At 41.2% G+C, this 12,090-nt stretch overlaps 1 protein-coding gene across 15 annotated transcripts in view; it reads left to right on the top strand.

Moving 5' to 3' along the window:
• TNRC6A (trinucleotide repeat containing adaptor 6A) overlaps positions 1-12,090 on the top strand; it is a 43,131-nt gene that overhangs the window by 16,337 nt on the left and 14,704 nt on the right. For 12 of the 15 annotated variants that reach the window (XM_052679544.1, XM_052679549.1, XM_052679543.1 and 9 more), the window contains 3 exons: positions 2,562-2,897; positions 5,198-5,245; positions 8,914-11,505. In XM_052679544.1, coding sequence (XP_052535504.1) covers positions 2,562-2,897; positions 5,198-5,245; positions 8,914-11,505 — 2,976 coding nt within the window. The remainder of the gene's footprint in view (positions 1-2,561; positions 2,898-5,197; positions 5,246-8,913; positions 11,506-12,090) is intronic. The other 3 variants (XM_052679556.1, XM_052679548.1, XM_052679557.1) reach the window with 1 other exon arrangement.

Genomic DNA, 12,090 nt, shown 5'->3' with positions numbered 1-12,090 from the left:
ATTAGCTGTGAGAGATAGTCTGCTAATAATGCGCTCTGCTTTACTGGGGTTCAGAACAGAATGCTGCTGTGCAAAACTGCTGTTAAGCAAGCAACTTGTTTATAAGAAACTAGAAATGCTAAGGGTTAAGGAGTGTTGGAATTTCTAGCAGCCGTATTGGAATATTATCTATTATTTGATCTTCTGGGAAGTTGTGGAGCAGAAACTGTTGGGCAGGATAAATTGTGGAGCTTTAAACTTTGTGGTGCTTGGGAAAGAGCAGATGAAGTAATTCTGTTGCACCTAAAAGCACTTATGATTAATTTCAGTTGGAAATCAGTGTACAAATATAAGCTCTACCCATTTTAGAGTAACTGTATTATCTGGTAAGATTTTTCTGTCTAGTTTGCTTATCAAAGAACAAAGAATGCTGTATTTCTTAAGGAAATTAATACACGATACAAGAGAGATGTAATTTTCTTCAACTGTTTGGGAATTCTTGTTGATTTTATAGCTTCAGGGTGGCTTGGCAGAAAGTAGCCTGGTTGTTATGTGCACTCCTTTACAGTTGTAAGTGGTTCGAAGATCTGAAGGTCGATTAAATTGTAGTAGCGAGCACTTAGTCTTAAAGCAGCAGTAATTAGGAAGGTGAATTATTAACGTTGCTGTGTCGCAGCACTGCCCTAAACTTACTGCTTGCATCTTTTTGGATGTCTCATGATGTCGTGTAGAAGCAGTTCTACTTTGTCTGGGAGGAGCAGTCGTATGTGAATGGAAACGGAAGAGAAGTGAATCTTTCATTGACGATGTTGTATGTGGGATTAAAAATCTCTTCTGGCGGGGGGATACTTTGCACCAAAGTTGGCAGTCAGACTAAAAAATGTGGCACACAGTGTGCAGAAGGCTACAGGAGCCGTGTGTGACCTTCAGCATTGCCATCACTGTGTGACTGCCTTGGCGCGGTGACGGTTTGCTCGCTGCGAGAGGTGCTTGTTTTGTGTCTCGCTGTCAGCACGCCTCAGGTGTGGGCTGTGCTGCAGAGAGCTGTAAGGAAGCCCTGCAATTAGCATGGGTCAGTTGTGGCAGAAGGCGTGCTGATGGATCACAAAGCTGAGCTCTGGCCATTGCTGCACAGACTGCGATATGTGAAGAAAACTTTCTTAATTTCCGAGCTTATTGCAGTATGTGGACCACAGAAATGCGGTTGCCAATGTTGCGTTGGGCTGTTCGCAGCTTCTGAGATATTTACTAAAACAGACAATGACAAAATACACCCAGTTATTTTTCAGTTCTCTCACTTCTAAATCGAGAAATTTCGGAAGCACGGAATGGAGATGCACTTGCATAGGATTTGTTTTGGTGAAATTGAGTTTCGATCTAAATTTGTTGTCATGCACAGTGTTTCAGATGCATATAGGAAGGAATCTGAATATATCCATAATATAACATATTATATTATGTTGAATATAGGCAACAACTTAATTAATGGAATCTGATACAGCGCTATTAATTTTTATAAACTCCAATTTATCTGTGAGCTTTTGAATACCTTTTATTCCTCATACATGCATTAAATTGACTCGTGTCTGGCAGTTGCTCCTTGTAGTTCTGTCCCTCTGCAGCCAGCTGTGAAATAGGGAGCAGCAGGTCAGTGCTGTCAGAGTGCTGAGTGCTGCTCCGCTCACCTCCATGACGCTGCCATAGGGCCTCCTGGGAAACAATGGCTCACCCACATTTTTCTTTAATAGCCTGAATAGAACACTTCATTAAAACACAAAGCTGCTGCTGAGTCTTAAGTGACTTCTTGAGTTTTATTCTGAGTGTCCTGTTTGCCTCCTCTTCTTTTCCTGTGAGGTGGTGACTTCTTGTATATGGTAACACTTTTAAGTTTCCCATGGGAGTAAGAGTTCTATTTTTAGTACTTAAATATTTTAATGTAAGGTTTAATTGCCAATATGAATGTAGTGCCTTTTCAGTATCTAAAGGGAAGCTACAGGAATAAGAGGACAGAATCGTTAGCAGGCTTTGTGGTGATAGTACAAGGGGAAATGGCTTCAAGCACAAAGAGGGTAGATTTAGGTTGGATATAAGGAGAATGTATTCTACAGTGAGGGTGGTGAGGCGCTGGAACTGGCTGCCCAGAGTGGTGGTTGATGCCCCATCCCTGGAGACTTTCAAAGTGAGGCTGGATCAGGCCCTGGGCAGCTTATCTGGCTGCGGTGTCCCTTCTCGTTGCAGGGGAGTTGGACTACACAGCTTTTGGAGGTCCCTTCCAACTCCAAGGATTCTCTGATTCTATGATTTGTCAGAAAAAACTGTAGGTTTCTTAGTAGTAGCATGCTTTACCTTTGCTAAAAGGGACAGCGAGACATTCCTTCATCCAGATCTGTGCTGTTAAAGCTGTGTGACTATGGGGTAACAGAGCTTTTAATGAGGAGTGAGTTAAAATTATAATCAGGAAAAAAGATTGTCATTGCGTGATATATACATATCTAAGAGTATCTAATTAGTGTTGAGTATTTTAAGTTACTGTTCTGATGAATAACTTTGTCTAACTTTCTTTTTTTTGGGGGTGGGGGTAGTGCCAGAACAAACCAAGACAAGTGTAAGCCAGCCTCAGCCTGTCACCTCTAACGGCACTTCCTCAGCAACCAGCACTAATAATAATGCCAAGCGGGCCACAGCCAACAATCAGCAGCAGCAAACCTTGCCTCGATACCCTCCTCGTGAAGTACCACCGCGATTTCGACACCAGGAACAGAAACAGCTTCTGAAACGAGGTCAGCAGTTACCAGTTATAGCTGCAAACCTGGGATCTACTCCTAAAGTATTAAACGGCCAGTCAGGAGGCAGCACTGTCACAACCAAACAGCCGGTGACCAACGGAGAAGTGCCGAACAGCAGCAAAAAACAGCCAGGTGAGGGGCAGGTGCCTTGGTTTTCTTTTAATTAGAGCTGGATATTTGAAATGAGATTACTGATGAGCTGTTTGTTCTAATATTACTTAAACTTTAAATGTAAGCTGTGGCAAAATGAGAGATTCTCTGGTGTTGTAGCTTAATGTTAAACATTACAGGATAATTTCAGCTATCTTTGTGCAAGTTTGCCTGAAACTAATGGCAACTTTGTTGTACGTTTTTGTTGGTGGTATACAGCAGATGCATACCTATTTTTGAGCAGATATTTAAGCCAAGGTGACAGTTACTACATGTTCTGAATTTCCGTTCTTTATCCTAATAATTGATTCAAGTGATTCAAATGATAATGGTGCAAAGAATTGCATTTGATTTTGATTCACGTACGTCAGAAAGAAAGATCTTTCAACTTCCAAAGCGTTCTGAGTAGTATCTCAAACTTTTGTTTTTTAGATTTAGAAACAAATGGGATATGACATCTTAGAATATCCAAATTGCTTTTGTTGTTAGGTCAGTTTCTCTTTCTTCGTTAACCTGAATCTTGATTGTTTTAGAAAATCCTAGAATCACAGAGCAGCTTGGGTTGAGCTGTGAAGCTCATCCAGTATTTGAATAGTAGTAGATCTACATCTGACAAGTAACTAAAAGATTGTAAGAGCCTTTTAGGAGAGAAAAACGTTGGCTACATTACCTTCCCATCTTACAAAAGATTTGTATTCTCTTTAGTGTCCTCTCAGTCACTGCGATGGCAGATCTTTTTAAACTGTGAGCTGTGCTCGGGGCATTCCTGTACGTGCAAGGTAGACTGGTCAAATCTGGCAGATGGGACTGGGAGGCCAAGATCTCACTTTTGTATGTGCTGTGTATGAGTCTGCTTGAAAGTTCTTTTGTCTAGTACAACCAGCAATAGTGTCTGTCTGGGATGTTGTGAAGGTGAGTGCCTTGAAATACGTAGGAAAGACGACAATAAAGGAAAATGATTTTTCAGTGCTGGGTTTTTGTAATGGTTTCAGAATGTAGTCTAATGAATTGCTTTGTGAAGTAATGTAGAGGTGATGGTAGTCCAGCATCGTGCAAGAGTACCTTAATTCTTTTGGAGCTGAAAGCCTTGGTCTTATTTACCTTCCACAGTTCATCTTTTAGACTCCAACCAGTCCTTCTCCAATATACCCTGGAATGGGAACTCTTTGAGTTTAGGTGTGATTCTGACTTTGGGTAGGTGATTTGTAAAAGCCAGGCAACACAAGTACTGCTATATTGACATGGTTCCTGAAATAAATAGGCAAAAAAAAATCCCTTTGTCTGTATTTAATGTGTACAATCATCTGCAGTGCCGTGTGCTCCTTTGGCAAGTGACGCAGTCACATTGTACCAACACGGTTATTTTAAGAGATCTACATCAGTAACTCTTTACCAGAACATTTCCATACCAAATTCAGGTGATTGCAGTACTGAAACTTCCCTTCATACATAAACTTCATGTGAGAGAAGGGTCTTGAATGCCACCTTGGTACGTTTGCTTGCCTTTATGCTTTGTTTCACATCAGAATAGCCAGGTGGTTATTCTACAACGAAATGATTTATATAGTTACCTGAAATACTTGCTAGCAGTAATTGCTTACAACTGTGGGGCATAAGAGAACACAAGAGCTGTCAGGATCCTGGCTTTTATCCAGGCTAAGTTATTTTGATTCCTTTACTGACATGAGTCACTCTCCCTTTATCCTTATGCATCTTGCAGTGGTGCGAATAATTTGCAACCAGGAGCCTTTGGAAACAGTTACTCATGTGACTCGTGTTGGTGTGGTTTTTTGTCTTTTTTTCCTTTGTGTATTGTAGGAGTAAGGAAAGAAGTGAGCAGTTAAGATTGGCAGTTAGTAGAAATAAAGGTTGACTTAAACTAGGAAACATTGCCTTAAATGTAACAGTTAAGATCTCCAACTGAAAATGTGCTCCTTTTTATATAGATCAAACTTTTAAAATTAAGGATGTCTCAAATTTGCTAATTAAATGCCAAATGTATCAAAGCTAACTAGTTGTGGAAGTACTTAGTAAAGCCAGCAAATTTTCTACTTAATCTGGCCTACATTTAGGACTGATGTTTATATCAGTCTGTCTCCCCTTGTGCTGTGTTCTGAGCTATGGCGAGGCAATTGATAGGCTGAGAGAGGGCACTCTCGAGAGAAATCTCTCTTGAAAAGGATGCTAATAGATGGTCTAGAAGTAAAAAGTGGTTTAGGCACTCAAAGCTCTGAGTTACGTAAGCAGTGCTCCTGTAATTTTCTTGCTTTTTTTTTTTGTAGGCATGCCTCCCATTCGGGACTTGGTGAGCCACTCCCCTAACCAGTCAGGTTAGCCATTTCAATCTCACCTTTTTCACACTTGGTGTGTTTGTAGTAGTTAATGTCTCACACAGTTCTGTCTGATTTTTTTTTTTCGATTCCTTGCCTTATGTCTTTTCAGTAGCATGTGCTGTGTGAATGTCTGGCTTGCATATGCTTTGTGTGCCATAACATATTACACTTAGGTAAATATTTTCAATTTCCTAAGGTGTTAGAATTCATATAGAATTATTTTTTTGGAAGGTTAGGCTATGTGGCAACTTAGCTCTAAAATATGAAGGTTTTTTGCTTTTTTTTAAAACCTTTTGCTTGCTTGCTGTCTCTGGATGTTAAGGTGAATAATTTATGCAAGTTTGTTTTCTATCAGAGATGCTTCACAGCAGGTAGTCAGTGATCACAGTCCCATTCTGGAGACCTTCCTGTTCCAAGTGCCCAGTTAGTGCTGGGCTGATGTACCTGGGACTGCAGCTGTGTGTGCTGTTTGCTAGGTGAGGCTGTGAGACGCTTCTGGTGTTTAGTTAACTTACCTGAGGGCTAGTTACTTGCCCAAGGATGGGCAGATTGCAGCTCATGGTTGTGCTGCACGTGTCAGGGAGGGGCAGAAGAGGGGAGAGCTGCCAGCTGGGCACAGACGTGGTATCGTTGTCTTGGTGGCCCTTCTGCCCTGTGTTGGCAGACATCTATCAGAAACAGACAGCTCAGTCTTGTGCTTCTCAAGCTTGAGTTCTTCAAAAAGATGAAACCAGACTTCAAGATCTTCTGTACCACAGAGAAACTGATACCTGAGGTTAACAAACACAGTGGGGTCTGCTTTGGGTTTTGGTTTTGTCGCTCTTAACAAATGTGCTTTTTAGCTTGTTTGCTGAAGTGCGTCTTTCCATCAGGACCAAAACGCAGTAACTGGGAAGGTGCAGTGTGGGCGTACTGTGTGCACATCACTGAGTTCTGTAGCTGAAAAAGGAGGCAGGATTCAGTGCATCTCAGTCCTATAGTTTAGTTTAAACAGTGTGGTGGTACTTATACCACAGCTACCAACAAAACTCCTTTAGGCAGTGCCTGGTAAAATTATAGGCTGCTGTTGACTGATCTTACTGTGTACCAAATGCAGTTTGTCATCAAGTAATTGTTCAATTTTTAGGGTGTTCTTGTGCTATCTGCCAGATGGGAAGTAAAAGAGAATAGCTTACTTCCTCAGTGCTTGCATTATTTTTTATTTCAGGAGTTTGTGAGCCGTGGAGATTTGAGCAGGAGAATTTCAGGGCAGTGCAACTTACGAAATCATTGATATTTACCTGTGTTTAGGAAAAAGATGATTAGTCAAGGTAGTTCTGTTGGTAATAGAATGAGAGTCTGGATGGCTGGAAATCAGTACATAAGCATGATGATTATGCTTGTCACAAACTGTATTGTATCTAAATTAATACAAAAGATTTCAATAAATACAAGCTTTCTTTCAATTTATTATCTTGCTGTGCAAATTAGGGTTTGTTACCATTTTGTTCTGGCTTGTTGTCATAGCCTGTATCTCTTCACACTGAATTCAGGCTGCTTGCCACCTATCTGTGTAATTCCATGCTGTTTTTTAAAGTTGATGGTGTTATTGGGATAGCACTTATGTAACAAGATCATGTTTTGTTAGGACAGCTTTTTAATACTCTTGCTTTTCTTCAAGCGAATGCAGGCAGCTCTTTGATTAGCCTTTAATGTAAGTTAGATATCATTTTATGAAATGTCAGTGTGAGGTTTGAAATCTTGGACAGCTGCTCGTGTGCTACAGCATTTTTTCCAGTGGCATATCAGTGGGCAGGATCTAGATTATGTTCTTCTGAATGAATGCCTTCCAGTTCTCCTAAGGATGCTATGTGGTTCCCTCCACCAAGAGCATGGAGCTGTGGAGTCAAGTAATGTTTCAGATTTGTTGTTCTAATTCAAAAATAGAGATTTTTCTCATTCTCGTGGTATTGCCAAGTTCCTTTTGAGAGGCAGTAGCACTCAAAGTCTCTTAAATCTTGAATTGACACCACCTTCACTTCTCAGTTCAGCCACTCAGGCTTACCATGATAAACCTCAGCATTCCCCTTCTTGCAATGGATTCAGAGTGCTGGGAACAGGCTCCTGCCAAGTCATCTTCAGATGCTTTCTGTGTTTTGAACAGTTATTACGAAAAGTCATATCTTGTGTATGTTTTAACCTCTATGTAGATGGCAGTTTTAAATAAAGTTTTATTAATGTTTTTAATAGAATAAGTGCAGTCTGTAGGGGTTTGGAGCACACTGGGGCTTGAGGCTTCAGTTTGTGCACAGAACTGGTGTTGCTGTGAGCAGAAGGGAGAAACCACAGGGGCCAGTGGCTTCCCTTCAGACTTCACACTTAAAGTCTGTTTCTAAGAAACATGAGAAGCTTATAAATAAGTACTGTATTATTTAAAAACAGCCAATCTCTACGTGTTCTATAGAGAGCTCTTGAGAAAATTATGGATTGATACCTGTAGTGTTTTGTTACTGTTAGCTCTGTCTGTTAGCAGGGACAGGTACAGCTTCTTAAAGGTCGATGTGAGTAGCCTTCTCTAGACACATGTAAGGCATGTACTGTAAAAATCCATTTGGAATGAATATGAACACATGCTTTTTCCATGTTCTAAGGAAAGGCAAAAAAAAACCCAAAAACGTTGCTTTTAGAAAAGCAGACTTTTTTAAAAATGGAAGTGTTTTTATACTGAGCAGACAGGTGACTTGCACCTGAGCATGTGTTGTTTCAGTTCAGGAAAATAGGAAGTGAACTACACTGAGAGGTGTTGCATTTGTGTTTTGTTGCCATCTTCATTGCTATATTTCCATGTGCCTCATACTCCAATAGTCTCATGTTGCAGTGCATTTGTGTTTGATTTAACAGTTTGGGGGGAAAAAATCTCTGCAATAAAGCTTTAGAAATATGAAATGAATATTGACAGCACTTAATTTTATAGCAAATACTTTGTGACGTGTGTACTTAACCACAAAATATTTGGAAGTCAATTGAGATGTGTGTCTTCCTGACTCCTGGACATAATCACCCTATTAATTAAAAAATAAATGGTAGCTGTTACATAACTGACAGTAAGAAGTAGTAGTTCAGTTGCTGCACTATATCTGTGTTCCTACAGCAGCAGAACTTTAGATTGGCATTGTGATTTTTGTGTCGGTTTGTTGTTGTATGAAAGAATTAATTTGTACCTGAGGAAACATACATAGTATCTTTTAATGGTGTGTATTTCTGCAGCTGTTGTCTCAGAACATTTGCTGCTGCTAGGTCAGTTTAATATCCAGCTTAGATTACTGCCTTTCAGAATCTCTTTGAATTTAAACACACATGATTTTTCATAAAGTATTTTCTATCTGGTTATACAGAGCATTAAAAGAAACCAGTAGAGCACTAATTGGAAGAAATAGAACTGTACTTTCTGTGGTGTGCTTTTTGTGAGAATTCTGCTTTGTGCATGCAATGAGAATTGTTCTAGGTTATGCACAGGGTGATGTTCTGAGCAGGTGTGCTGGAAAGGTTTCTCTGTAGTTTTCAGTGACTAGTGTTAAAATAAGCAAAATGATTCTTGACTTAGTGCGCATTGTTTTTCTTCTGTTTAATGAGGTACTAATGCTGTGTTTATAATGATGGTCTTGGACTTTCCTTCTTCTCTTTAGATCTGAACCACAGTGGTCTAGGATCCCATTATGAAAATTCTCACTGGGGACCAGTCTCTTCAAATAGTGAATCCAGCACAAACTGGGATAAAGTTATTGTAGACGGCTCTGACAAAGAAGCATGGCCATCAATCACTGGCAGTGACCCAGAGTTGACATCAGAATGTATGGACACTGACTCTGCCTCTAGCTCTGGGTCAGAGAGAAACCTCATTATAATGGCTTCAGGGAGCACAGGTGGTGAAAATGATGGCATTCGAAATGGCATCGGACATGGTTCTCAAAATAAGTTTGTGGTTGGTAGCAACAGCAATAATGTGGGCAATGGAAGTATTAATGGGCCGTGGGGTTTATCCCATGGGACCATAATAAGCACATGTCAAGTTTCTGTGGATGCTCCTGACAGCAAATCTGAAAGTAGCAACAATAGAATGAATGCTTGGGGCACCATAAACTCTTCATCAAATGGAGGGTTAAATCCAAGCACTTTGAATTCAAATGGCAACCATGGTGCCTGGCCTGTATTGGAGAACAATGGACATGCCCTGAAAGGGTCTGTAGGGAGTGGTAATTCTGGCACAAATATTCAGTGCAGTACCATAGGTCAGATATCTAACAGTCAGAGTATTAACTCTAAAGTGGGTGGTTCAGCCCATGGTTCCTGGGGAAGCCTTCAGGAAAATTGTGATTCTGAAGTAAATGGTACAAGGAAGGTTTCATTCAGTGGGCAACCTCAAAACCTTAACACTGAAATGAATGGACCAAATAACACTACTAACTTTATGACCTCTAGTTTACCAAACTCTGCTGGTTCAGCGCAGATTAACGAACTGCCTAATAATACAGGGCATGGGGCCTGGCGTGTGAGCACAATGAATCATTCTCAGATTCAGGCCTCTCCAGTTACAAATGGCACTTCCATTTCTCACCTTAGCAATGGTGAGGCGAAAAATGGTGGATCTTATGGTACTACATGGGGTGCCTATGGTTCTAATTACTCTGGAGACAAATGTTCAGGCCCAAACAGCCAAGCTAATGGTGACACTGTGAATGCAACTCTAATGCAGTCAGGCATTAGTGGGCCTGGCAGCACTAACTTTCAAATCAACGGGAATAAAGGAGGAGGGGTGTGGGAAGCAGGGACAGTCAACTCCCAGAGTATGCCATGGGGAAGTGGAAATGGTGCGAGTGCTGGCGGAAGTAGAAGAGGATGGGGCAACCCTGCACAAAACACTGGCACTAACATTTCAAATGGTGAATGGAGTAAACTGCCTAGTAATCAGCATTCCAATGACAGTGTAAATGGAAATACCAGGAAGTTTACAAATGGATGGAAATCTACTGAAGAGGATGACCTTAACAGCCAGAGTTCTGCTGTGTCTCAGATAACTGAGCAGAATAGTGCGTGGGCCAAAACAGGTACAGGGGACGGAGAAGGTAGTACAGAGAGCACTGGATGCCATGAAGACAGAGTAGCTACAGAAGGACAGAATCGAGAGAGAAGAAAAGTTGACCAGCATGCATTACTCCAAAGTATAGTAAACAGAACTGACTTAGATCCACGTGTCCTTTCCAATTCTGGTTGGGGACAGACTCCAATCAAACAGAACACTGCCTGGGATACCGAAACATCACCAAGAGGTGAAAGAAAAACTGACAATGGGACAGAGGCCTGGGGAGGCTCTGTGACACAGACTTCTAGCTCAGGGGGATGTGTGGATAGACCTAGCCCTAATAATAATGATACCTCATCTGTATCAGGGTGGGGAGATCCAAAGTCTGCTACAAGGTGGGGAGACTCCAAAGGGTCAAATAGCCAAGGGGGGTGGGAAGAGGATTCTGCTGCTACAGTAATGGTCAAGAGCAATCAATCATGGGGAAGTGGCAAAGAAGAAAAGTCATCTTGGAATGACACGCAGAAGATGAAACAGGGATGGGTAGAAGGACAGAAAGCCAGCCAGGGTTGGGCTGTTTCTGCCAGTGACAGCTGGGGTGAAAATTCAAGAAGTAACCATTGGGGTGAGACTAAGAAATCCAGTTCAGGAGGTAGCGACAGCGACAGATCAGTATCTGGTTGGAATGAGCCAGGTAAATCAAATTCTGTTACGTGGGGAGGTAGTAATAATACAAACCCAAATAATTCTTCAGGATGGGATGAGCCTGCAAAGTCTAATCAGAACCAGGGCTGGGGAGACCCTCCTAAATCCAATCAGCCTCAAGGTTGGGGGGATTCATCAAAGCCAATCAACTCTCCAGAATGGAACAAACAAGATGTTGGATCTTGGGGAGCGCCGCCTGCCACCAATAAACCACCGGGCTCAGGCTGGCTGGGGGGACCAATGCCAGCCCCAGCAAAGGAGGAGGAGCCCACTGGCTGGGAGGAGCCATCCCCTGAATCAATACGCCGCAAAATGGAAATTGATGATGGAACTTCTGCTTGGGGTGATCCGAGCAAATACAACTACAAAAATGTGAATATGTGGAATAAAAATGTCCCAAACAGTAGCAGCAGTTCAGACCAGCAAGCACAGGTACATCAGCAGCTACTGTCTTCAAGTGCCATGTCTAGCAAGGAGAGCAGTTCGGGTTCTGGTAAGACTTGACTTTACGCAAGCTTGTGTTTTCATTTAATTGTAAAACAATTCTTTTCTACTTGTTTCATATAACATATTCTAGATTCAAAGCGGAGAGGTGAAGGTGGCAACGTTAGTACCTTTTTATTATCGTTATTATCTTTTAAAGGGAGAATGCAGGTAGATGTTTTGATATTCTTATACAGATTGGAACATCTGTTCTCATTTTAAATAGTTTCAGTAACGTAGACTAGGCAGCTCTGCTGGAATCCTGGGGTGAGGGAGCAAAGGGTAAGTGCTAAATATCTATAAATGTATATATCTAAGGAATAGGAGTTTTTTTTCTTCATTTGATTCTAAAAGCTAAAACTTAATGTTGCTGAAGAATCAAAACAAACAAACAAGTTGGGCTGCTATCAGAATGAAACACAATTACTTTATATGCACTAAAGATCAGAATTTGCAGGCTTGTAGTTTTGGGGGCAGTAAATAGTTGTAGGTGTGTTTGTGTGGTGCATGCAAAGTATTTTGTACTATCTTTTTCAGGTGCAAGGAGATGTAGCTTAAGCATAAGGAGCAGCCCTTAGGAACTAGAATTTTAGAA

Source organism: Tympanuchus pallidicinctus, unplaced genomic scaffold (genome assembly GCF_026119805.1).
Source record: "Tympanuchus pallidicinctus isolate F22 unplaced genomic scaffold, pur_lepc_1.0 scaffold18, whole genome shotgun sequence".
NCBI lineage: Eukaryota > Metazoa > Chordata > Aves > Galliformes > Phasianidae > Tympanuchus > Tympanuchus pallidicinctus.
Note: the sequence above shows the minus strand (reverse complement) of the source record. Positions and strands in the feature narration are given on the sequence as shown.